The 26,654-nt window shown below is 39.5% G+C and overlaps 1 protein-coding gene across 1 annotated transcript in view; it reads left to right on the forward strand.

Moving 5' to 3' along the window:
- VCAN (versican) overlaps positions 1 to 26,654 on the forward strand; it is a 97,623-nt gene that overhangs the window by 44,579 nt on the left and 26,390 nt on the right. Inside the window, exons 7-8 of the mRNA XM_064642488.1 lie at positions 760 to 3,693; positions 19,984 to 25,470. Of these exons, the coding sequence (XP_064498558.1) occupies positions 760 to 3,693; positions 19,984 to 25,470 (8,421 nt within the window). The remainder of the gene's footprint in view (positions 1 to 759; positions 3,694 to 19,983; positions 25,471 to 26,654) is intronic.

The raw sequence follows: 26,654 nt of genomic DNA on the forward strand, positions 1-26,654 counted from the left end.
CCTTACTCTGGCCACCATCCAGAGGGTTCAACACTCTGCCTTTTCATGTCCAGCACTCCCATAGAAGCATTTCTGTGTGTGGAGTAGTTTCAGAACACTTCAGATCTTTGAAGTGTTTTCGAAAGATCAACATCATTATAGTATTAAGTTTATGATCTTAATGGCTGGTTTACCATTCTCACCTTTCCCCATAATAAATTTCTCTCAGCAGAATTTAAATGCAGTACTTTTTGATGGCATGCTTGATCCTACTGATTAGCCACTCTCTCACTCCAGTGAGGTTTCCTTTTTGCAATTTGTAATTATGGCTGAAAATAAACTAAAGCAATTTTACAGTCCCTTTATGCATTTGGGTTGGATGCTGCAGCAAACTTTGAAGAAAACCCATAGGTTTGCAGCTCCACTCACTCGTGATATCATGAAATAAAGTTTTATATTCCCAGATCAGCATTGAGCTCTCTGATGGGTACTCATGTAGCACAAGGACTCCCAGAAGTAATTACATAAGTAAAAAAATATGGAGAATACTGCTACTCTTCTCACTTCATCTGACTTTGAGTTAGATGTTCTGCACCTTAATATTGTGTTATTGTGTGTCATTCAAAGCTCTTAGCAACTATCTAAAGCCTTTTACCTTTACACTTATTTCTCAGTGTGGCATTTAGTTTTTGTTGGGAATGCTCAAACTGAATTAATGTAACAGTCATTTGTGTTCTGATTGAATGATTCCTTAACTCTTCCCCCCCCCCTTTTTTTAAGGTAAAAAAGTCACAACACAGCCTACAACTTTTGAGCCCGTGACATCTCTGAAAACTGACAGCGTGAAATCGCTACTTGCTGAAGTTACCTTCAAACCTCCTGTCTTTGAGACTCCGATTACTGAAGTGCCTGACACCCAAACAGAGGCCCCTGACTGGGAGGAAACAACCCCTGAGAGTGAGGAAGACACAGAAATGACTACTGAACTGGCTGAAGAAAAAAGGGAGATGGAGGTGCTTATGGAGAACATTCAGTTAACCACCCTTCTACCTCAGACTGTTACAGATGGCGAAATAAGCACTTACTATACACTGGGAAGGACTGAATATGTTTTCCCCAAGCTAACAGAGAGCACATCTGCAGCTTTGGAGCTGGACCACACTTACTCTGAAGCAGAACTGCCTGAGGAACAAGGTAGGTCTGAAAGCATTGAGGACGCTTTCTTGACCTCTGTAATTTTTCAGGATAGCACAGCTGTAGATAAGAGTTCTACTGGTTTTTGGGAAGATGCTGACACAGGAGACGCACAAAAACATGATGTTGATAATCAAACTGAGCAAATAGAAGTGGGCCCTGTGATGACAGCTACAGATAGCTTGTTACTGACTTCCCGGAAAGAGTCTCCCAGGTCAGGGACTTCACTTTCACTAACAAAAGAGAATGTGTATCATGGTGCCCACTCAACACGAGAACCCACCAAAAAGTCAATGGAGGCAAAATCTGACAAGAAACTTACAACTGTTGTAATCCCTAAAGCTTTGCTCACTGATCAATATGATCTTACTGCAGAGGGGGAGGGCAGTGAGAGCACATACACTGTTGTGCCTGACAGAGTTTCTGGCACGGCTACAGGTAGTGTCCCAGAATCAGAACAGTTTGCTGCATCAGAGACACTCTTAGATGAACATGCAGTAACCACTGGACAATTTTCTTCAGCAAGTGGGTCAACACCACTTGTTAAATTTAGTTCTGCAATGGCATTTGATAGTGAGGCATCGGCCCAAGGAAGCAGAGAGGACCTGAGAGATGTGCAGCCTACCCTGTCACCTGGGACACCTGTATCCTTTTCTGTATCATGTGTTGGTCAAACAGAATGTGAGGCTGCCTCAGGAAGCACTGATCCCCCACCAAGCCTGGGAGAAAGCAAACTTGTTATCTCTTCATCTCAGCAGATGGAAGCATCAGCCTTTTCAGAGGAGCAGGGAAAAACAAAGGAGCCAGAAATGAGAACAACGGACATTAAGACCCCTCTTGCCACAGCCATCATCCCTCCCTGTGCTGCAGCAGAGTCTGAGGGATGTTCTGTAAGGGAGAAATTCACACAGGCTCCTCCAGCTCCTGAAACATGGCTGCCAACAGATGAATATCAGGGGTATATGACAGAGGAGTCATCTCACACTGAGGGAATCCTTGAGTTAGGTACAGAGGAGGGTGTCTCTGGAATGGAGCCTACAGCATTTTCAGGGCAGACTGCAGAATATACAGTGCACCCAGGAGCTCCAATTTCAGCAGTTACAGATGAAACTGAGACAAGCATGGAGCCAGGGGAGACCACGAATGATGAAGAAGTGGTATCAACTGATTTTGGTCAGAGTAGACATACTACAGGTGTCTCCCACACAAGCAGCTCTTTGGATTTGGAAATGACCACAGTATCCAAAATACCGGTGGAAGAAAGTAGTGCAACAACAGGGTCCTTTAGCTCCTCAAACGTATGGCCAAGTGCTATGGCCACAACTGTAGGGGTAACTGAGCATGAAGGAGATGAAACATCAGGGACAAATGGAACTATTGTATTTACAGATGTAACAGAGGTAGATACTGCAATCCCATGGAAAGAACATGATGCTTCCCTAGTTCCAGTTACTGTAGAGAGTGAGGTCATTAGAGATATGCCAGTTACTGATCAGACTCCTTTTGATGGTATCTTTCATACAGAAGCATCAGAAACAACTGCAAAACACAGGGAGGTGTTCCCAGAGGAAGCCTCCACAAAAGATCAAGATGAGCCAGGAACTGCCAGAGAGTCAACCTTATCTGTGACATCTGTCCAACCACATGAACAAAGGACATCACCAGGATCTGAATCATCTCCAACACCTGTTAATGAGAAGCAGGATGAGACAGGTTCAGCCTATGATGAGATATACCCAGAAACAGAAGTACCAGTGCCTGCAGTAGAGTTCACAGACCATGGAGGAGTTCTGGGACCTGATGAAACCAGCACCAGGACCTTGCACCTCACAGTGTCTCCAAAAGCTGAAACTGCTACTGATGAAGAGCAGAAGGTCACTGAGGTAATGCCCATGACAGCTGGTGCCCAGGAAAGCCAAGGAACTCCCAGCAGGGAAGTAGACAGGGATGCAGTGACCTGGGAACCTGTGTTGCCCCCTCATACAGTGCTGACAGGCCGTTCCACTGTGGAAAGCATCACTCATCTGACCTTGGGAGCTTCTCCAAGCCAAACCACAGAAGGTTCAGGAATGACTGAGGAACCTGAAGAAATCAAGCCAGTATTTGCAGCTACTGCAACAGATAAGGCTACAGTCCTCACCGGTGTAACACGTTCCACTAGTGCTGTAGACAAAACTCAGCCCACATTGGCATCCAAACATTTGGTCACTCAAAAGTCCCCTCGTATCATCCCTGAGGAAGAAGAGGAGGTAACCAGCCATGACATCATCATCATTGATGAGTCTGTTTCTCCCAGTAAAGCCACTGCTGATGAGGATCTGACAGGAAAGACGTCAGAGCCGGAGATCGACAAGGAATATTTCACAGCATCCACAGCCACGGCAGTGGTATGGCCAACAGCACCACCCAGGGTGGAGGAGGCCACAGAGGCTTTGCAACATCGGGAGGTGTCTCCTTCTACTTCACACCCTGACAATGACATAAGAATGTATGTTATTCAAATCACAGGCAATGACACAGGTAAGATTTTGCCTTTTAGACCTGCAGTCCACCAGAATGGACAGTTTGTCATAAAAAAGAGGTGTCCTTTAGGATATATTGGAGATGTTGCTTGGATCACTGAAGGATGCAAAGTACCAGTTTTATCTAGACAGCAACTTACTGAATATTGGTAGGTCTATTTTCCTATCCAATAAAAAGCCCTCACAAATGTATGTTACATTTGCTTTGCAGTAAGATTAATTTCTATGTAAGAATGAATATGAAACTCTGGTATTTTCTCTTAAAAGTCATGATGGCTATAGTCTAGTTTTCTTATTTAACATTGTCAAGTCACTGATTTAACTTCAGCTATCTGTGAAACAAGCATTTTAATTTCACGGTTTCCATTCCATGCATTACTAGTCCTAAACAAAGTGCCAGATTATTTTAACATTCCATTAGTCTGTAGCAATTAACAATGCCATGTACAGTGGAGTCAGCTAAAAAATGGTTAAAGCACTATACTGCCTCCTGTGATTTGGGGAAAGGGTTTTTTTTTTCATGTTTTTTGTATCATATCATGGTATTTTTTAAAATTGGTTTTAGAGAATATGTGATGCAAATTGACATAATTTTTAATTCTGCCTCATTTTTTGGCTGATGGTTCTGTACATGTGTATGTAGCTTCAATTCCATGGGTATCCAGAACAGAAACTTCTAAAGTAGTAATGAACTGCTGGGTTTTATGTTGATTATATCTCCATAATGCAATAGCTGAAGGCTATGCAATTTCACAATAAAGAAGCCTGTTAACTGACTACTATTTAAGTAGTAGGTAAGGTCTTGGTAAAACCTTATTTTTTAAAATGAAATGTAAAAGAACTGACAAGCAGGACAAAGCACAGAATGTTGTTAGGTTAAATGTTTTATTCTGTTTAATTATTTTATAGCTGCATAATATTTTTTTTTTTAAGGAAGACAGTAAAAATGGATCCTATGTCTTATATACCTTAACCACATGCACTGCTTTTGAATGGTTATGTAAGAAACTGTTTTCTAACTGGTTCTCTAAAGAACTCATCCAGCAGAATCCATAATTTATGGGAGTCTTGGATGATTTTGTCAGGTTTGGGCTTGGTAAAGTTCCATTCAGAAATTAAAAATCAGCGGTGGTTCCCTTGAGATATGCCATATCCTGGCTGGACTTTTCATGCAGTGTTTTTGTATCTTTATTCACTTGATGCTTTTTATCCCACTTTATATTTACAAGTTGTAAATCTGCACAAATTATATCAACAACCTTCTATTTCAGAAAATGATAGTTCTGTTGTCTTAACATTTAAACGCTCCTTTTGTTTCTGTGGTATATTATCATTATTTTGTCTGAAGCTTTATGTGTTATCAGTGTCTTGAAGTGAGACAAGTCCTGTAAGTCAGAGCAGAAGGGGAACTTCTGAAGACTAGAGTTAAGCCACATGATAAATACTTTTGTACCCATGGAAATTTGATTAATTTGACTTAAAAATGAATAGTTGCACTGTGTAGTGTTTTTCCTGTTAGATTTTTTATCTATACTATGGTTTATTGTAAAAGGGAGAGTGGGTTTGATATGGTTTGAAGCTGGCTCCCTGCCAAGTCTCCAAACCTTACCACCAGAAGTCCCCCCCACCCCCCAAACCTCAGGGAGAAGAGGGAGAAAAAAAAAAAACTAAGAAAACCCGAAACGAGAGAGAGACAACCACAGTGAGATATATAAATATATTTACACTTATATACAATTAAAATATATAATTTCACAAGGGAAAAGGGAAGGGAGAAGGGGAAGGGAACAAAAACTAAAATAAAATATATATATATCCCAATTGGTGACCCAATATCTAACAACTAAAAGAGTTAGCAAAGAAAATAGCTCACTACTCTCCTGGGACAACCGAGAGTTGCTCCAGAATGATCGCCGGCAACCTCTGTCTCCCAAGGCCGACAAGGCCTAACCAGGCCTCGCTCCCCAACCCGGCAGACTCAACAGCAGGGAACCTGCACCTCCAAGCCGCCGGAAGGAAAGAAAGAGAAGGCCTCTCCTCCTTTCTTCTTATAGTCTGGCTTATGTAAAAATCGTAGGGAATACTGGGTAAATCTGGACCCTTCCTTGGTAACAAACTGGTCACCAAGGAAGGCCTAGCCCAAACCACCACAGGGTTGTACTGGGCAGCTGCATATTCCAAGGAGATGGAGAGAAGGAGGATGATTTGGAAGGATGTGGATGTAGGATTTCTCTGCATATACATCAAGGGCAGTCTTATTTTACACTTTTTTTTTTCCAGAATTATGTGTGTACTGTGATTCATTAAATCAGGATTTAGTTCAAAATGGATTATCTAAGGGACAGTGGATCAATACTTTAATCCTCTTCATAACTACTCTTGCTTTTCCCTTGGGTGATCAGGTCTTTAGGCGAAACTTTCTCCAGGATTTGTTTTCTTCATCTTCACAAACTTTCAAAACTGTGCATACATTTCCCATCTACATATGTGCTTATGTGTCAGCATCTTTTTAAGCAGACCTAAATTATACATCCTTAAAAAAATCTACCTTTAAAAATTATTTAGTCTATGAGCACAGAAAAAACCCCTTATTTTCTTGAAATATTATTAAAGTCTCAATATGGCACTATTTGTGTTCTCTGTAAACATAGGGAACTTCCTGTATCCAGTGCAAGGTTAAAATGAAGTTTTCTTTATTTTTCTGTTTTCAGACACCATCAGTGAGAATTCCACCACTTATGTTTCCACAAAGAAAAGACACCCTATACCTACTTACTTACCACAATTTAAGTCAGAGAGGCCAAAGATTTATTCTGTTCGAGAATTTGGATTGGTGTTTTCTTTTGTTTCTACAGAAATGAAAGCCTGCATCTGAAAAATCCTGTCAAGCTCATTTTCGCTTCATTGTTCCTCAGTCCATAAACTTTTCTTTGTGCTGAAGAAAATGTGTATAGGAAGTGGTGAAGAGGAGCAAATTTGGCAAATATTACTATATATGCTTTTCACTAGGACATGGTCTAACTTCGTATTCCATCACTCTTTATTTGAGAATTGCTCCTCATTCATAAGGAACTACATAAACTGTACCTCTGGCTTTTTATTCTCAGCTGGATGAGAACTAGAAATACGGTTTTCATCCTTGCATCTCTCTCATAAAACAAAGGTTTTTCCTCCTTTGTCGTGTTTCAAGGTAATATAGCATTCTTAAAATTAATTAGTGAATGTTATATGCAAAGGTCTTCTTGATCTTTGAGTCAAGAGTCCAAAAGTGCCTCCTGAGAAAAGATAGCTTGCTTTCCAAAGCCCTTCAAAAAACAACTATTTCAAATAGGAATAATAATGCAGTATAGATGGTATTGCGTATAAATTAATATAATAATTTCATTTCTGTGTATGCACAAGTGCTGGAAGCATTTATGAGATTAATTTTCCCCCTCTTTCTTCCCCTCCTTGTTATCCAACTTTTACCAGGAGGAACAGTTTCATGGTGGAACAGAAATTCAGCACCGGGGTTTGTTTCCTATCAGCCGTGTCGCTCAATTACAGCAAAAACTTGCTGTTACACCAGCACAGCTGAATATTGCTCTCTGCAGCTCCATTTGCCATCTGTAGCTCAGGCATAATAATATTTAAGTGCTTCATGGAGGTGCTATTAGGCTTTCTTAGTCAGGAGCAGTGTTTTATATTCCACGTGGGAGCGAAGGGTCTCAGTAAATGGGTGGATTTTTGAGGGTTGCAGACAATTTAGCAGTTTCCAGCAAGCAGGACAGAGTGTATCTCATGGAGAATAGGGGCCCCTTTGCTCTTGGTGTGTGTCCTACCTCCTGTGGAGTGTGGGGGAGCAGCACTGGCTCCGGTGAGTCCACCTGTGGCCATGCACAGGTAGAGGGAGAAGTAGGAAGGATTTTTTTTTGTGCCTTTCTTCTCATTCTCAAACCCTCCCTAAACTGGCACCAACTTTGCTGAGGCGCTTTCAAGTTTTTGCCTAGAATGTGCTACTGGTGTATGGAATATGTTATGGATGTATGGAATGTGGGGGATATATTATTCCTCATTATTGCTGTAGACTCAAGCTGCACTGGATAGTTGTTGAATGTTGACTGGGTTAAATTGATTTAAATATGGTGGCAAGGATATTAGTCTGTCTTAGACACACATCCTCCTTAGTATGAAGTGCACAATATAGAACTGAAACTTAATATTAAATATTTTCATTTCTTTAGCATATTAAGCCCTTACATTTATTAGACCAGAAAGAGTTTCTCCTAGAGGACTACTTTCCTTATCCAAGAGGTAAATAGCTATACTCCTGGCCTTCAAAATGTATCCTTGCAATCAATTAAAACTTTCATAAAGGAAATTTCAGTTACTTTTAGATTAAAAAAATAAATACCCTGGAAACAGAAGTAATTTGGAGTCCTGGTGGAAGGTCAAGCTCATTAGCTTAAATTCTGGAAAATGCCTTCAAGTGCTGATAAGAAAGAACACACAGCTGAATAGATTAAGCTGCTTATTTGTGTAAGAACACAGCAGTTTTCACTGAGGAAATGTATTGTACAATCAATCCTTGCAATTCCATGTGGTCAAGTGTAAGACAGGTGCACAAATTAATGAGGGTAATAAGATGTGTTTTCTCTGACAGCCTGTGGCACATGGGCAGGTGTTTCAATTAATGGGGAAAATATATTTGTACACGGGGAAATGTCTCTTTTTGTGCCACAAAAAGGACATGTTTCATAATGGAAGGAGCTTGGGACTTTCATCTGCTTGGGTGGAACTGGAGGCTATTCCCTTGGGATTATGACCATATTGTGGAAGTGAGAAAGAAAAATATCCCCTGCACTGTGAGGTGTTACCACCTGAACAGCTTTCCATGTCATCAGAGGTGACAGAGAAGTTAGTCTTTCACTGCGAGGATGCAAAACTTGCCAACTTGTGCCCTGTTGTATTCTCATAGCTTCGTGTGTTGTGGTGGTGAGGACTGATGCTGGTGCTGGAAGGTATTAGGTTAGCAGCTGGAAAAAAAGAAAAAAAAATACCCAAACCCAAACCTGAAGAAACTTTTCAGCTCATAAAGCTTTTATGAGCTGAAAAATGCTTGTGGGGGTGTTGTTTAACAGTGGTTGAGGGGATGCTGGAAACATAACTCCCATCTGTATCAGGAGTAATTTGCACACCTGCATTTTTTGGAGACATTTAAAAGTCTTTACTAAGTCTTTACTTAGGGAAATGTGTTTCAAAGTGCTTATTGAACCCTGGGACTCACATCAGCTCTGTCTGGTTTCTTGTCCCTTCCAGCTTTGAAGAGAATGAAATTGCAGGAACTTGTGCTTTGTAGATGTGAAATTTTATGGAAAGAAGTTACAAACCTTTGTATTTTGACATGTAATTCTCTGACATGCATATTTCTGCCTTAGCAATGTGAGAGGGCATGTGAAATTTGAATGAAATGTAGAATGGTAATGAGTCATAGTTATAAACCTTAACAAAGAAGGTAGAATGGAGTCTTTTCAGGTCCATCTTAGGCCTTGCCTTAAAATTCTTTTAATCCTGTTGTCTTCACAGTTCCTTCTGGAGGACTGTCAAAGACCGTCATGGCTCTCTTTAAGCCTGATTCTAACATCTAGCCTGAATTGCTTCTTGGCCAGTTTATACCCGTGTTTATTCTTGCCAGCATTGTCTTTAGCTTGAATAGGTCTTTTTTCTTCCTGACACTTATCCCTTGGTACTTTTGTTTCTCTGTTCAGTCATAAAGAATAACCACGTCCCCTTTTTTCAGCCTTCATTTTGCTCACTTCTGAGGGGGATGTGTGTGAGAGAGTGGGAATGCACTGGTACCATGCTGGGAGGAGAGACTCTGGCTCTGTCCTGGGGGCTGAGGGTGTTGGGATGACTAGAGCAGATGAGGATGTGAAGGGACAGGAGAAGTGTGGCTCAAAATGCCATTTCCAGACAGCTCCTCATGTCCAATTGAGACAACTCAAAAGCTTGGAGCATGGGTCTGTCTGCACCTGTACCCACATTGTTCTCTCTTAAATTATTTTATGTATGTCCTATGGAAAATAATCTGTCTGGATATCATACTTTGTGGTGTACACACATGGGCTAGGTGCAATTATTGGTGTACTTTTCAAAAAGTACAAGCAGTACTTACAGTGTTAGAGAAACTTCTGCTGAAGGAGAGGAGACTTGGTGTTTTACTTGCTGAAATTACCATTTGTTTTTTCCTCAAATGAAGAGCATGTGCTACTGAAAGGCTATTGTTTATTCATAGAACCTACTTCAAATCAAGGTTTACCGTGAGGAAAGATGCTATAGGCTGACCTGAATTCATTTCTAGTGGGACGTTGAAGCAATAGTAAGAGTGGCCTCATGTGGGCTGAGCCAATTTCCCATCTTTTTAAACATAAAATCTCCTATATGTTTAATGGAGGGCTGGGCTTGTCTCCTTATTAACTCTAATTTTCAAACGAAACAGGTTTATCAGTGTCCGACAGGCATTGAAGTAATTTTCATGTCCTGAATGACCAGACTCTCCATGTTACTCACAAAACCTGTCACAGGGACAGCCACATTCCTCTTGTTGTGTCTCAAGCAACTGAAGTGTTAAACTCCAACTAAGATGGCCAGATTCTGATATCATCTTCCCAAGGGTAATTACACCATAGTAATTCCAATGAGGTGATTGAGGGCAGAATTGCTGTGGGGATGTGAGGATAGTAGGTATCAGAATGTCTTTATAACATTTTTGATGCTCCTGGATCATCATTTTTTTATGATTATTTATGATTACGATTATTTTTCTTTAGACCACATTTGAGTCACACCTTTAACCCAAGCTGGTAGAACCATTGATTAATTCAACCAGTAGGAGTTTTTCTATATTAGAACACTTGTTTTTCACCGGTGCTGTGGAGGGCTTTTTAAAATAGGTTGTACACCATCTCATATAAATCATACTTAAAATACAACAGCAATGATGCCCTGTATGAAAGCAAGATCTAATAAACAGGTAATTGTAGTAAATTCAAGCTTTTTGCACACTTCTCCTTTTTCCAAAACAAAGGAAAATGAAAAAAAAAAAAACAAAAAAACCAAAAACCCAGCCCCATATCCAACAGAGCTGAAACCTGATACTTAGAAAGTTTCACAAGAAGCTAAGACTGAATTAATAAGTGATCTTCAGGCCACTATTTCTGGCTCTTCCTGAAGTCTTATTATAGAACGATAATTTCTTTTTCCACATTCCTTTCTAGACCTCCAAGGAACAGTGCCCTCACATTAAACACTGTTCAGAGGATGCCTACACATTCCCTGCTGTTTTTGCACTGTATCCAAGGAAACATCTCAGATTTAGACATAGGGATTACACATTTCTTGCTTTCTTATAGCTCTTTGTTTATTCATGAGAGAAATGAAGGATTTTTAGTCATAGGTACAATGTGGTTTTTCATACTTTTGTTTTAAGGAACAGGAATCCTTTTAGAAGTTTTGTTTGCACGTGGAGAAAGCCTTAAGAATTCCTAATGCAGAAAAGATGAGCTCTCTTTTACATGGTGATGCAACATGAATTAATTTTTTTTTTAGGAAAGTGGTTTTCTGCACCAAAGTTTTCTGAGTGTATCCAGACTGTAACTTTCTGAGTATGTAGTTTTCAGTGGTCTTTGTTTTTTTTTTTTTTTTTTGCAGTTGTTCTTCTCACCTTTTAAGATTTACTGATTGAATTAATCCTTGCTAATCCAGCCAGTCTTTTTCTATCTCCCTCTTTTTGGAAGTGGTTGGGTGATAAATTTAATCAATGATATACAAAATACCCCGTAGTGTCTTTCAGGATACTTGTGGATTTTTTCCTGGCACAAGTGAGAATGCGTGCAAAATATTTGCTGCATGTTTTCTATTTCCTTTGGGAACATGCCACTGAAGTTATTGATCGTTTTCTATGGAGTAAGTCTTTTTTTTTTTTTGACTGCTCATTGAATTAGGACTTTTCTGACCAGTGGTGTGTTACTATTTTTGCTTAAATGAGGAGAATTCAGTGTGAAAACTCTCTACTTCCTGAGGAGGAGAAATGTAGTTGGAATTTTATTCCTGGTCAGGAGGGATCTTATCTTCCATGCTTTGGTGTTACCTCTGCTGCACTTCATTAACTTTTTGATACCGAGCATTAGCTCAAAGATTGCATAAGAAACATTATTTTCTAACTTTCAACCAAAATCTTGGATTTTTCATGCAATACTTCATCAAACAAGAGTTCCATAGTTTTAGGGGGAGGTTTTTTGGCATTAGGACAAGAATTTCCGTGTCTGAGGAATTTTATTTTTTTTTCCAAAGTAGCAAGAAACAATATGCCTATATGCACAAAGAGCAGCATAGGGATTTTTGATCATATTTTATTGTGGCATTTGTCTAAAACATTTTTTTCCTTTCTTGGAAGTGATGATTAAAATGATTCTGGGGTTACTTGTATATTTACTACTCCAGTAAAAGGACTTGTAGGGAGTTCCAGTGATGTGTTTAGCCAAATATTGAGCATTAAAAGCAAAATTCATGAGTCCTTTGGAAATGCTGTGGACACTTAGTCCAACTGACAGGCAAGGATTAACCCAAAATGTTACTCAAACATATATTTGTTTATACTTTAATTGAATTTTTTGACTTCTTGACTCACATACATTTTTCAGTTTATTCTGTCCACATACAGAACTTCTCAAAAGTAAACAAATTCTGTAGTCATGTCATCATTTTAGTACAGGATGGAGTTTGTGCTAATGGGTTCATAGTCAAAAATACCTCCCCCTCTGCTGATTTTTACTGGTGTCCTGGGCTTACCACAGCTAGGCATCTATTTTCATCTGCAGTTGACTGAAAACCTTTGTTCTCAGGTATTGTCCAACAAAAAGGTCTTTTTTAAAAAAATCCTAAGTGTTTCTGAAAATAAATAAATATTTTTTCAAAGCAAATATTTCAGTTTTGCCAAGGGGAAAAAAACTAACCTTGGATGAAAAAAGTTCTGTTTTTAAAAGCAAAATGCGTGTGATTATATGGCTAAAAAGAAGCTCATGTTCTGTATGCATTATACGGAATTGTGTCTGAAAGAGAGTCACACTTGTGTTATTCCGTCTGCAGCAGTGGGTTTTTTGCAGCCTTATGCTGGTTTAACTGAGAATCTGGTTTATCCCTGGGTTGCTTTGGTTTCTTAATACCCAAAGCAATCTCATTTCCTAACCCCTATAGCTAAATTTAAAACATTTTGTGTTTTTTATTATTTTCAGAAGTCAAAGGGTGATGTTAATAATACGCCATTAAAATTGCAATTACTGAATCCACCCTGTGTCTTCTGAGTAATAGTTGAAAAGCAGAAGACTCAGATCTATGTGCAAAAATCCATGTGCCATATATGTCAATATTTGTGTATATAACCACCCTAATTATGTATTCTAAGATATATTTGACTTTAAGATGTCATGAAGATCCTCTAATAGTTTGAGTTATCACTGACACTGCTGTAGCAACTCAAATATTTTTGAAGAAGCAGATGGGTCTAGGACAAGGGTGTTTTGGGCCTCAATGAACTATTCCAGCAAAGCTTTAGTGGTATTTCACCGAAGAAAAATTAAGCTTAAAAAAATAGATTTGCTATGACAAATGATTATATGTTGCTACATGATTAATAACTCTCCCAAAGAAGCAGGGACTGCAGCCAAATAGTGTGATTTTGAGTGTTGGCTTCACGAAGAGTGGGCTTGTGCAAACACTAAACCTTCCCAAATCTTCCCAAATCTTCCCAAACCTTCCCAAACCTTCCCTTCTCAAACCCTCCCAAACTTTCCCAAACCTTCCCTTCCCAAACCTTCCCTTCCCAACTTTCCCTTCCCAACTTTCCCTTCCCTTCCCCCTTTCCCCTTCTCCCTTCCCTTTCGAGTTGGACTTCCCCCTGTGCACACCCAGACACACCAGCTGATCAGACACTGTGCAGCTGCACAGTCCATCTCCTTGCTTTGTTTGTGATTCCACCTGGAGGAAAATGATTTACTGCGTGTCAGTTGCTTGGGTTTGGGTTGTTTAGTCCTACGGAGCTTTAGAATTGTGCCAGGGAAGGTTTAAGTTAGCCCTTGCTGGGGCTTATCCTTGACACTGCAATTTTTAACAACTTGACATTTCCCTCAGCCTGAGGGGGAGGAACGAAGGAAGCCATGAGGCTGAGGGAAACACCAAGGATTGCCAGAAGTCTTCATGAGATGCTCTTGAAATAGAAAAGTTTGTTTCTGACATGGTTTCTGCATCATCATGTCTATCACTCTAAAGTTTGGTAGGGACGTGTGAGCACATCCATGGATCCCAAAAGCCTTGTGAAGAGCAGTTTTTCACCACAGTGACCTCCACTTTCCACAGGTGCCTGTGGTCATAGCCAAAAACTCCATTAGGATGGAGCCTGGGGGGACTGGTGTGGCTGTAAAAAAGGCTGCAATTTAGCAACATGCCAGAAATTGATGCTCAGGTTTCCAGCAGGGCTGTATTTTGCAAGGAAACCCCCAAATATGGTGAAGCAGATGACTGGATAAGTGAATTTCAGTAGGCAAGGCTGACCACCCACCTTGAATTTCTTTCAACTTCTACTCAGCCAGCTGTGCAAAAATCACCCTTTACAATGATTTTCTTCCAGAAGTTTACCTGAGTCATTGAAATTTTTATGCAAGGTAAATTTATATGTGTGTGTGTGTGTTTATGTATGTATGTATCTATCTATGCATCTATGTATCTATCTATCTATCTATCTATCTATCTATCTATCTATCTAAAATGCATTTGTCTCTTTTGACTCTCAGAGGGATAACAAAGCCATAAATTTTGATAAAATTTAGAAGTCTAAAAAAAACCCAATCCAATCCCCAAACTATTGAAACCTGCCCTACAACCTTAAGCAGTTGTAAAGGGAGCCAAATTTATCAAAAATTTTAGGAATACAGAGCCAACTGGGAGACATTTTAAAGTGAACTAAATAAAATCTTTTGTTTACTTAGATTGAGCAGTAATCAAAAACTGGGTTTTACTACACCTCATCATATATAGTAGTCATGTTAACATGAGTAGAAGGATTAAAAGTATCAAAAATTTAATTTTTCTGGACCTTTCTTAGTGGACTTTTTTGTGTTTGTTTTTGTTTGTTGTTCATTTTGTTTGTTTGTTTGGTTTGGTTTTTTAACTTAGGTATATATATTAGTAGCCATGTTTCTTTAACGCCTTAGACTATCTCCTTGGCAGTATTCCCACCTTTTCCTGAAGGGGAGATGGGATATGCCTGGAGCACTGTTGCACTTTGACTGTGCTTAGGTAGGTTAATGATGCTACAAGATGGCACAAGTTGGAGGAATTGCATGTACCAGAGGCTGACACTTGAAATTTTGCTTCAGCAGGAAATGTCCATATTTCAAAATCTTGTTTCTTTTGAAATGAGATGAAAAGAAGAACATTTAAAAAAAACCTTTTTCTATGGAACAGCCCTAAAGATGTTATCAAATTGGTTTATTTCTGTAAAATTGAAGTTTTCTGTTCCAATTTAATATTTTAAGGGGGAAAAACCCCACTAAATTTGAAGGTTTGGGGGTTTTTTGTTTGTTTGTTTGGTTTTTTTTGTATGGGAACAGCTTGTCAAATCACCTTTTTTACCTCCTAAATATGCCTTTAAAACAAAATATATTCAACAAGACTGGCACATTCCTGTGGAATTGGTCGAAGCTGGGGTTTTTTTGCTGGAGGACTTTCAGCAAAGCATAGTCATAAAACTGCTCGAGTCCACCCAGACTGCAAATCTGGTCCCTGGCAGAGCCAACTTCAGGGGAGGCAGAATATGACATAAAGCTGTTTAAGTCTTTCCTCAATCCAACGATAATATTAATTACATTTTAGTTTTAATTCACTTGTATATAATTCTATTGAAGCCAAAAAATAAACTTCTGATTATCAAGTGCAGGAAATAATTTGACTAATGCAAACTGTTTTGATCTTTCATGCAACCCTGTCTTGTGACTATGGGTTCTTTGTAGTGAATATAACAGATTTTTTGATAGTATCACATTTATCACATTGTGCAATGAAATACTTTTTCAAATGAGCAGTCCAAAATAGTTTTGTTCTTATTCATAAAATCTTTTTTTTTTCTATTTAGCTCTATTCTAATCAAAATACAGGACCTGATTTAAAGTCCACAGAACATTTTGTGACCCTTTCTGTGAATTTCATGGGTTTATCAGACCTCTAACCCTTCTATAAAAGACTGAACTCTGGTATTGCTCACAAACTCAGCATGTTGCTCTGAAGCAATAAACAAACAAACTGCTGAAATCTGCAGATGAAATTCTGTTATCTGCAGGATGCCAGGTTAGATGCTAACAGTCTCCTTTTTAATGAGACTGTCACAAAATTGCTCTAAATCCATGTCTACTGAATGAAATATTTTGTGTTTTGAAAGTTTGGAAAACATCAGAGCATGTTTTATATTTAATTCCCTGCTAATTCTTCTTCAGCTGCTTATCTGATTGCTTTGGAGAGAGAAAAATGCTTTTTACTGCCTGCCCCCTCAAAAAATAGTCTTGGAAAAGCTCTCTGTAGAATATTAAGTCTTCTGAAGAGAAAATATTACTGCATGATACATATTTGGATGTATACAGGAGTCGGCTTGTGCATCAGGAGCAGAGAGGGAATTTTTCTCTTTGATCCACTGAAAAACTGGAGTGGGTTTGGAACCAGTTGTGACTGATTAGAAGTAGGGTTGTAATGAAAACTGGTGCCACCTCGGGCAGTGGCTCTGTGGTTTTTTTGTAGTAGCAGTTTAAAAAGCACCCTGTAGCTAGAGGGATTTCCACTTCACAGCTACCGTTGTTGAGGTACATGCCTATTCCATAGAGGTAATTTAAAACATCTAGACAGATGGACTAAGAAACAATCTATGCTGCATATACACTCATCCATCTATCCATTCCATCTCTATTCCAGTGCATACTTCATCACTTCCCTCAAAAAAAGAGGTTTTACTGATAAATCTTCCTCAGGGCTTGTTTGGATTAGCTCTCTGAGCTGACAACCGTTGGCTTCACTCCTTTTTAGCTACTTGTTTTTACTTTCCTTTTCTTGGAGTCAGTTACAACTTGCACAAGTTGAACAAGTACTTCTTTTGCCTGGTTTTGCATGACAACGTGTGAGCTATTGATAAACATGTTTAGTAGCTGAACTCCTTTCCCTTAAAGTCCTAATTTCATCTCTTTTTAGTAGTCTTTGGTCTGTGTGTCTTTACCTGCAGCTGGAAGAGGCAACATGATCTTCCTAAAAGCTGGTTATTTTTGCCTTGGGGAAAAAGAAAATACAAAATCCCCAAAGACACTTATTATTTAATGACAGAGCCTCCTGAAAGTTTATTATTGGAACACCATACTTTTAGCTAACGTTCTTTTATGTGGATCTTTGTGGCATGTGAGATCTTGAAAAAGCTAACAAAGTAAAAGTAGGGTCTGATAGAGATCTCTGCATATGTAAGAATTTGTGTGTGTCTTCTAGGTGAATTTGGAACAGATGTTACTCACTAAATTTATTACCTACCATAAATGACTTCCCGTGAGTCAGTAATTTGAAGGACTCTCAGGTGTGCACTGCTGCAAAAATACTACACCGCTGGTCAGAACTTGTTAGTCAGAGCACCCTCCTACAAATTATAGCCTACACAGCCCCATCCAGGCTTTAATTTATTTCTTTTAATGTACAGTTCTGTGCAAAAGCATGCTACAGGCTTTGTCATACAAACTCAACTGCTGTGTATGAAATTATAATTGATCTTTATGGCACACTAGTCTATATGCCAGGTTATTTGTACATATTCTTCCCTCAGCTGTGTATGCAGTACAAGACATCTTTCTTGCCCATGCACATTTTAGGTGTAGTTTTCTGGTCCTATGTGTGGGTACGGTTACTTCTTAGCAAAATTACTGAGAATCAGAAACTATCAGAGCTCCATGGTAGCTTTGCCTGGCTATTCTTTTGCTTATTGAATTTCCACATATTTTTTCACAATTTCTAAAGGATGGTATTCAATTCTGTGTTGTTTAGAGCTTCTACTTTTATGAAAACATGTTTTCTCAATATGACTGGTGGTGCTGTTTGTTATAATTTGTGGATTCTGCAAGTGATGTTGTTAAACACTTGAAGTCATATTGCCAGTCTTGGACAGATTACCAAATTCTTGCTTTTCACAGAGATCTAGGGAAGCTCAAACAAAACTTTATTTTTCTGTGGTTTCGGGCAGCCTCTGTAAATATTTTCAATTTATTGGAGAAAGAAATTCTTCCTTTACAGGCATTGCATAAAATAACTCCCAAAAAGTGCAGGTGAGGGAAGCAAGAAGAAATCTCAGTTCTGTAGTCATCTAATACAGCTGTCATGGCACAAAGTAAACACCAGGTTTCACTGGGGCAACGTAGAACAGCCAGGCAGAATTGAGGTTAAAAACAACCTTTATTTCATAGCACTGGGAGTGCTGAGCTTAGTGCTGTACAAATGGAACACTGTGATTGAAATAAATAATGCTGAAGGTGATTTATTTTCTCTATTCTTCAGCTGGAGGTTTAGCAAAGATAAGACTCAGTAACACTTATGAGTTTAGCTGTAAATACAGCATAAGATATTAGGACATTAATTCTCAATGGAGTTGGAGTGACCTTTTCAAAACCAAGTTGCTGTCAATATCCACACACAGAACAGCCCAAGCCATGGAATCACAAGCCTTTCGCGGTGCTGTGTGTCAGTTTAATGTGACTTAATACATTCTTTTCCAGAATGATCACCTGAAGACTCTTTCTCTAATGACTCAGTAGTCATAGAGGTTAAATGATCTTCACAGGTAGGGGAATTACTTTGAAACAGTGAAGTACCTTGACTCAGGTTCTCATTGTTCTATATCTTATAAATAGTTTTAATGGGGAAGTTTTGCTTAAAAAAAATGAGCTCTGTCATATTCTGTAAATATATTTTGAGGATCAGTCAATGCAGACAACACAGTAAGGCAGGAGTGCCATTAATTAGTTCAGATCATCTCTGGCAGATGTGGACAAAGCTCCATTGGGTGCCCCAGCTGCAAAAAGTAATTTTGCAGAGGACAAAATGATTATAAAGATAGATTCAGAAGAAAGAAATTCTCATAGAATAAGATTTCAGCTCAAGGTTTCCAATTCAGAGTCACTTGGACAAGGTTGAAATGTGGATATTTTTGTTTTTTTTACTAAGTCTGTTGTATTCTTTTTTTAAAAAAAAATTATTTCTTTACTTATTTATTTGATTTCGTTTTAACGGGGGTAGCGTCTATTGTCTGGAACAGAAGGCTTGCAGTAATGTTTGTGCTGAAAGGGCAAGTTTAAAAAGTGTCTATGGAGTTTGGGATCATGAATATTAGAGGAATTCATGAGGCTTTCTGCAGCTAAAATCTTGCCTTCTTAGATCTTCTTTCTTCCTCCTTTTCTGCTTAGCCACTTAGAAAAAAATCCGAGATGTTTGCAACCTGTGGGAGTGTGTAAATACCTTGGAGTGAGTGGTAACCAGAAGACAATTACTGGACTTTACTCATGTTATGCTGAGTGGTGCTTGATTCTTGAATCTGTGATTTTTTTTCATATTTGCTTCATAATGCTTTAAAATTCCAAATAGCAGTCACTTTGTAAAGCAATACTTCATTCACTGACCTAGGGTCCAAGTCTAATGAACAGAGGAATTGATGTAGTTTTTATGGTGTTCCTAGTAATTGAGTTACTCTATGCTAAGCAATAATGGAGATGCATAGGTATCGCCTGTATGTCCTATTTTATTTTAAACTTTACCTTGCTTAGCTTTGTCTAACTTTAGTTTTTGGTAAAGGTCAGTTGGTGTCTAAATCCATGGAAGCAGTTACAACAGGTTGGTCTAAAAAATTATTTTCATCTTGTCCATTTCTCATCTCTCCTGAATAGGACAACGTGACTTGGGTGTGGGTTTGGGGTCAAATACATATGACAATCAACAGCACTAAATAATTATTGTGTTCAATATGCAGAAAGGCTTCAACTAGAAAGTCACACATCATGGCTGAGTTTAACTTTGTGTCAACAGAAGAACACACTGAATTTAAAAAAATTGTTTAATTTTGAAGGCTTTTTTGTTTTTTGTTTTTGTTTTTTTTTCTCTGACAGGTTGCTTGTACTTCATGTGTGTACTGTAATGCACAACTATTGCTGTCACTCAGGGATTATGAAAAGCTCTCTTTTTTTTGCAGATCATCCGGTGAATGAATTTTTGGATCTGTTCAATCGCCACGTGCTCCCCCATGCAATAGATGAGACCCACATTGATGCAGAGTCAGCTCAGACCGAACCCTGTACCTCAGACTCTGTGCAGGATTCGTCTGAATTTCTAATATTGGATCCTTTCTTTCCAAACTATATAGAATTTGAGGAAGAGGAAGACTGTGAAAATACTACTGACGTTACAGCTCCTCCAGCTTTGCAATTCATCAATGGGAAGCAGCAGGTTACCAGTGCCCCTAAGAGCACAAAGGCTGAGGAAGCGAGAAGTGACAAAATTGAAAGTGTTGCACATTCCAAAAATTTAACCTTTGCTCAAATCAATGAAACAAACACATTTATAATATCTGAATCTGAAGCTTCTGGTACTATGCAACCAAGCAAAGCTGGAGAAGTGACAGGGGTGTTTGAAGGTACTCAGCCAACAGCAGATGTTGCAATGTTAGAGCCTGTCTATAGTGGTGAGTCAGAAGTTGTCACAACAGATAAATCAATAGCCATTACTTCTTCACACAAGCAGTCTCTGCAAAACAATAAAGAGTTCATAACATGGCATGGAAATGAGGAGAGCTCTACTAAGGGTGCCAAAAACTTGCTTTTGGATACTACTGAATCTTCTGGAGATGGCTCCATGGAGTCTGATCTATCCACTTTTGCCTTAGAAGTTGTGACAATGTCAAGAAAGGAAGATGACAAAAAAAATTCTGGTGTAACTTCTGTTCCTGATGCATTTACTGTGGAAAGTTCTGCTGTAACTTCTTCTCTGGATGCAGTTTTTATTCCTGCCACAGCACATGAAAGTGTGACTGACCCTATTCCAGAAGAGGCAACCTCTGCTCCAGGAGGTCATTATGAATCAACTGCTAAACTTAGTGCAAATTCCTCTGTCGATAATATTCTGGAAACAAATGCTACAGCAAAGCCTGAGATGAGTGCTGCTTCTTTTATGATTCTGGAAGGCTCTGGGGATGAAAAAGAAGACATCACTGTAACAACAGGGGAAATAGCAGTAACAGAAACACTTTCAATGCAAGGTATTTCTTTGGGCTCTGGCACAGTAATGCCAACAGAAGTTTCTGTAACTGCCTCAGGAATCACCTCTGCTTTGCTCAGGGGTATAACTCATTATTCTGCTTTTGATCAAAGTCCTGAAGCACCTGTTGCCACCAATTCTGTGTCTGAGTTTATTACAAAAAAAGTAGTTTCTATCTCTCATGTAACTGAAAAAAATATTGATGATGAAAAGGAAATACAGACCACTCTTTACTCAGGTCACCAAAATTCAGCTACTGCTGCAGAGGGAAATTTGGAGTTGAATGAATCTGAGAGCACTACAAGTGAAGTCAGAATTTTAATTCAGGAGCCCAGCTTACCCAGTAAAAGAGTACCAGGTACCATAAGTTCTGAAACCAAAAAGGTCACCTCCATTCCTTTCTTGAGAGACAAGGAGCTTTTTATAAATGAAGGATCAGCAGAAGAACCAGCAGACTTATTTGCAGGGAGTCCCACAAGAAAAGTGGTAAGTACTGACTCCCCATTTTTTGGTCCAGGTTCTGGTGACATAGACCTTATCATTCAGTCTGCTACTTTGACTTCAGTTCCATTAAGGCCTGTCACTGAAACATATACTGAAAAGCATGAAGGAAAAGTTTACAACACAGATGATGCTTCCCCAAAGGATGCAACAACAGAATATGGGAAACATGCAAGAACAGGTGAATTTGCAGTAACAGTTTCAAGTACTGGGTCAGATGGCTTGACAGAGGGGTCTGGAGGAGCAAGTGAGGCATCCTTGGATGTGTTTAGTACAAGAAAGCCAGGAGAACAAAACATGGGAACAGAACCAACCTACACAGCTCCTTCTTACATAATATTTGGTTCTATAAAGGAGGTAAGACCTCATACTGCACCAGGAATTAAAACAGAAGGTTCAGAATCAGGTGAAGTCACGCCATCTCCAGAATCCATGGTTCATAACAGCCCTCATGACAATGTGGTGACACGTGGTACTGGCAGTGGAAAAGAAGTAGCTGAATCCATAGAAAGCAAAAATGCAAGATTTGGTTCTTCTGCTGCCTCACTGGGCAAGATTCTCTTGATTGAGCGTGGCTCTGGAGAAGAATTCAAAGACGACAGTAGCACCACAAAACTGATGTTTAATGGACCTACTGAAGAAATACTTGGGGATCGTTTCTCACTCACTAATCAGGGGTCTGGAGAACCAGACACATTCTTTGGATCATTTGCAAAAACAGAATTTTCACCTACTGGGAGCCCAGAAACATGGGAGAAGCATGACAATCACAATGTTGTCAGCACATCATCTGTGAATCTTGCCTTCACCACTAACCCTGATGAGACAGTCACAAGTCCTGAACTTGACGAAACCACCATGGAAACTGTAACTGACCTGAGAATGGACGAGAAAACCACTGATGAATTGACAGTGAGAACTTTTTCAATGAAGATTCCTTTGGTAGAAGATTTGTATTCTGGGGAAGACAGGCCAAGGGAAATTTTGCCAAAAGCTATGGAATCTTCTGAAGAAAAAGCAGCAACAGACCCATTCTTTAAAAGTACACAGGCTACCCATGAACATCTGGAATTTTCAAATGTTCCGATTGTCAGTCATTCAGAAGAAAAGGAATTAGAAACCAAACCTGTTCAGAAAGTACTTTTGCCATTTAATGATGACAGAGTAACTGAACCTATAAGGATTGAAAGAAAATACATAAGCTCTCCAGTTACAGATATAGAACAAGAGAAGAAGTTGATGCAAAACATTTTCCCTACAAAAGATATTCCCAGAACATTGCTGACATCTCAGGAAGAAAAACAATCAAATAATGAGTTCATTAATGATCCATTATTTTCAGGACAGGGATCAGGAGATGACCTTGATGTAATTCCTTCTATAGTGCCATTTGTTGTTAAAGGAATCAAGAGTCCTCCAACTTCTCATCCTGCAAACATGGGACCTGAACTTTCAACTGTAAAGACACAAGACTTTGAAAGAGGAAGCACCCAAGCAAACACTGAAGTTAATGAAGAAGTTTCAAATGCTGTGACTGAGCTGCTCTCAGAAACTGGAGACCAATTCCCCACCTCTGTGTTCCCCAGTTTCCCAGCTTTAACGGAAGTCAGCTCCAAGAGCTTCATCTCCAAACAGATGGAAGAGATGACCCATTATTTTGTGGCAACTGAAGAACCTCAGAATCGGGAAACTAGTTATAGGAGAGGAGAAAATGAAACAGATAGGACAACAGCTACTTCTAAAGCTGTTTCACGAGAGGAAACTTCACATTTTGTGATTAAAGGTGGAGTAACTCCTGGGTCTGTTATACTGAATGGAACTCCCAATCCTCAAGCAGACGAATGTCTTGTAACATCAACAACAAAAATGCCAGGCAGAGCATTACCTGAAAGCTCTGGAGAAGGATCTGGCTGGGTTTCTGTTTTGGATTCATCTTCTTCTGACAAGTTTACTCATCTGTCAATACCCCCGGTATCAAAAGCAGAACTAAATGCTTCATCTAGTGCTCCTGGGCATATTTATTCCAAAGTTATGACTACAGAGGCACTGACAGATGGGTCACAGACTGTGATCACAGGACAAGCATCCCTTTTTACTGAAGAAACAGAGATTGTGTCAAATCCATCTACTGTTCATCCAAAGGCAGCTACATCAGAAGAACTAGCAAGCGACACGGGGATAGATGAGAAAATTATTCCCATGATTGATGACAAAAAAAGCACTTTATTGAACGTTTCTGTTTATGGTGACATCATTCTAATTGAAGAGAGATTTCAAATCCCATCAGAAGACACAACAATTATAGACATGGATCACTCAAAATCAATGCCTGAAGATATAATAAGTGTGCAGACAATGCCAAATCCTGTTACACAGTCAACATATGGCAGTGATGATGATAGTATGACAGCTAAAGGAGAGAAATATGATTCAACACCCAAATTTTCCATAACCAAAGAGAAGACCCTTCAATCCAGTGATAGTCTTTCTTTGATTACTTCCAGTCCACCAAGCAGAGAATCGGTAACAGCTGGGCACAGACCAAAACCAGATGATATGGATTTGGGTTCAGGGAATGCCATGAATGTTGCAACAGAAACTCTCCCCACTACTGAACTCTCTGAACTGAGCATTTTCCTTCCTACAGTACCATCTCTGGGAATCCCTCAGGTGCCCTATGAGTCTAAACATGTTGTAACCACCAGCACAGAAGACAGCTATGAGCCAAATACTTCAGCAAACAACAGAGTAATAGCAGATCCAAGTGAAACAATCTCTGTGTCTGACTTTTCTGGAATGGGCCAAGAAGAACCAACCGATTATCAGCCTGTGGTTCCTTCCCTTACAACAGTTTTAGCTACTGAGCTAGAAAAGCCTGTGACAACTGACTTGCTTGAGTTGAGTATTGTCACCACACAGCATGCATCCCAGGTCGTGACTGTATCACCGAGCAAAAATGCAAAAAATCACACCGTGGTATACATAAACACAAAGTCAGCATCAGCAGAGTATGAGGAAACAGATTCTGAGAGTTTTCATTCTATCCCTCAAACTCCTACATCCTCAGTAACTGTTCATTTAGCTAATGGAGTGTCTGAGTATCCTGAGGTAATCATTCCAAGTACATCATCATCATCAACAAAGGATTCAGATCAGCCCAATCATTCATCAGAAGGATCCTTCAAAGAGGTTAGTTCTGATATTGCAGCAACATACAAACCCCGTACTACAGACCTTCTCGACACAACAGAGTCTTCTCTGCTGGAGCTTTCTCCTGAGTCTTTCCCAGAAAGCACAGCTATGGAAAGTACTCCTCGCTTTGGCAGGCTGGTAACAGGCAGGACAGAGGAGACAGAAACCCCTGTCACTGATTTTTCTGTTGAGGAAGAATCTACAGTTTCTGGAGATTCTTCATCAACACATGTCTTGCCTACTGCTTTTCTGAATTTTGGAGAAGGAGTGAGCACAGATGCCCCAAAAGTTAGCACAGCAAAAGTTGAAGCTTTCTCGGGGAGAGTGAGTAATTCCCACCAGGAAGAAGACAGGACAACTAAGAGAGAGAACCCCTTACTCGTTTCCACACCGAACTCACCCAACAGCATTGAAAGTGAAGGATTTAAACGCGACCAGGGAGCAGTTACAAAGCTGACTTCACCTTCCCAACTTCTGGAAGGAAGCACAGAAACACAATCAGCTTTGTTTGGTCGAGGGGAGATCACAACAATTTCTTCTAACATTGCAACACACGGCATTGCTCCTGGCAACCGTCCCTACCAGAATGAACAGTACACAATGAGCTCTGAGGAGCCAAACACTGTTGAAGTTGTAACCTCCTCATTTTCCCTTCCTGAAGTCACTAATGGATCAGATTTTGTGATTGGCACCAGTGTGGGTTCAGTTGAAGGAACAGCAGTACAAATCCCAGGTAACTCCCAAATATGATCACTGTGTTACGTGTGTTTACACCTGTAAAAGTGTTGTCTTAGCTCTGGTGAGAGGTGTGACTACCAGAGCATCCTGTGAAATAACATCAGCTCTTGGGACTCTCCAGCTGTGAGATTAGCGTGGGTGTAACCCGTGCAGAGTGGAGGAGGATGGGGGTTCCCAAACTCCAGCCCAGTAGCTCTTCATGAGTGTTTGCATCATGGAGCTCTGGATCAGACTTGAGGTAACAAGCCAATTCTAGAAGGCAGGAAAGTAACATTGGTTGTGGTAGAGAATTCTGCTGTAATTATTAAATTTTCCAATTTCAAGCAGATAATTTGTCTGATAGCTCTTCTGTGCTAGTGTGAAGATAGTACTCATAAAACTGGTTTGCAGGTAGAGTTGTTCTTAACATCTTGCAGTTGACTTAAAAAGAAACCCTCATGCACATTTTAAGATCAGAATTTTCACAAAAATTAGCACCTCCTAACCTACAGGATAACTTTCCACACAAGAAAGAAACAAGACCTTGTTTTCAGCCTATCTGTAGCTTTAACTGGTTGATAAAGTGTCTGCCTCTTAAAAATTACAGAACTTTTTATTAGACATCACTTGCCACACAGGTTTTTTTCATGATGGTTATTAGGCACCATTTCACCAAATACATGGATGATGCAGGTAGGGTCTCTATGAGTATTGTAACTTCAATCCAAATTTTTGTCTGGATATAGCTGAGTAAAGAATGGGCTTAATTTTATAGGGGTTTGTATTATTTTTCCTCAAACAATCCAGGTAGCTGTCAACTTGAAAATGTTTACTGGCAAAATATCCAGTCTGCAGTAGGACAAAGCGACAGCAAGCACACAATAAACATCATTAGCAGCCCTACATTTGTGACATTCAGTGAAGCAGTCCTAAAACAAACACCCTCTTGTATGGATATTATCAGATCCTTTTCAAAACCTCCAAGGTGAAATCCCTAATTATTTAGTTATATTCCCAAACTTATGTACATGGGAGTTTCCTCAGGAGGCTTTCAGCTGGACTTTCTGCATTCCTATGACTAGACAGGGAACTTGGTACTTTAGGAAGACCGAATGTCCGGTTTGCAAGGGTAAAATAGATGCTATTTACCTTTTTTTTTTTTCCATTGACCATAATCAGATTTTTTTTTGTGGAAAATAT

The sequence above is a fragment of the Pseudopipra pipra genome, chromosome Z (assembly GCF_036250125.1).
Source record: "Pseudopipra pipra isolate bDixPip1 chromosome Z, bDixPip1.hap1, whole genome shotgun sequence".
NCBI lineage: Eukaryota > Metazoa > Chordata > Aves > Passeriformes > Pipridae > Pseudopipra > Pseudopipra pipra.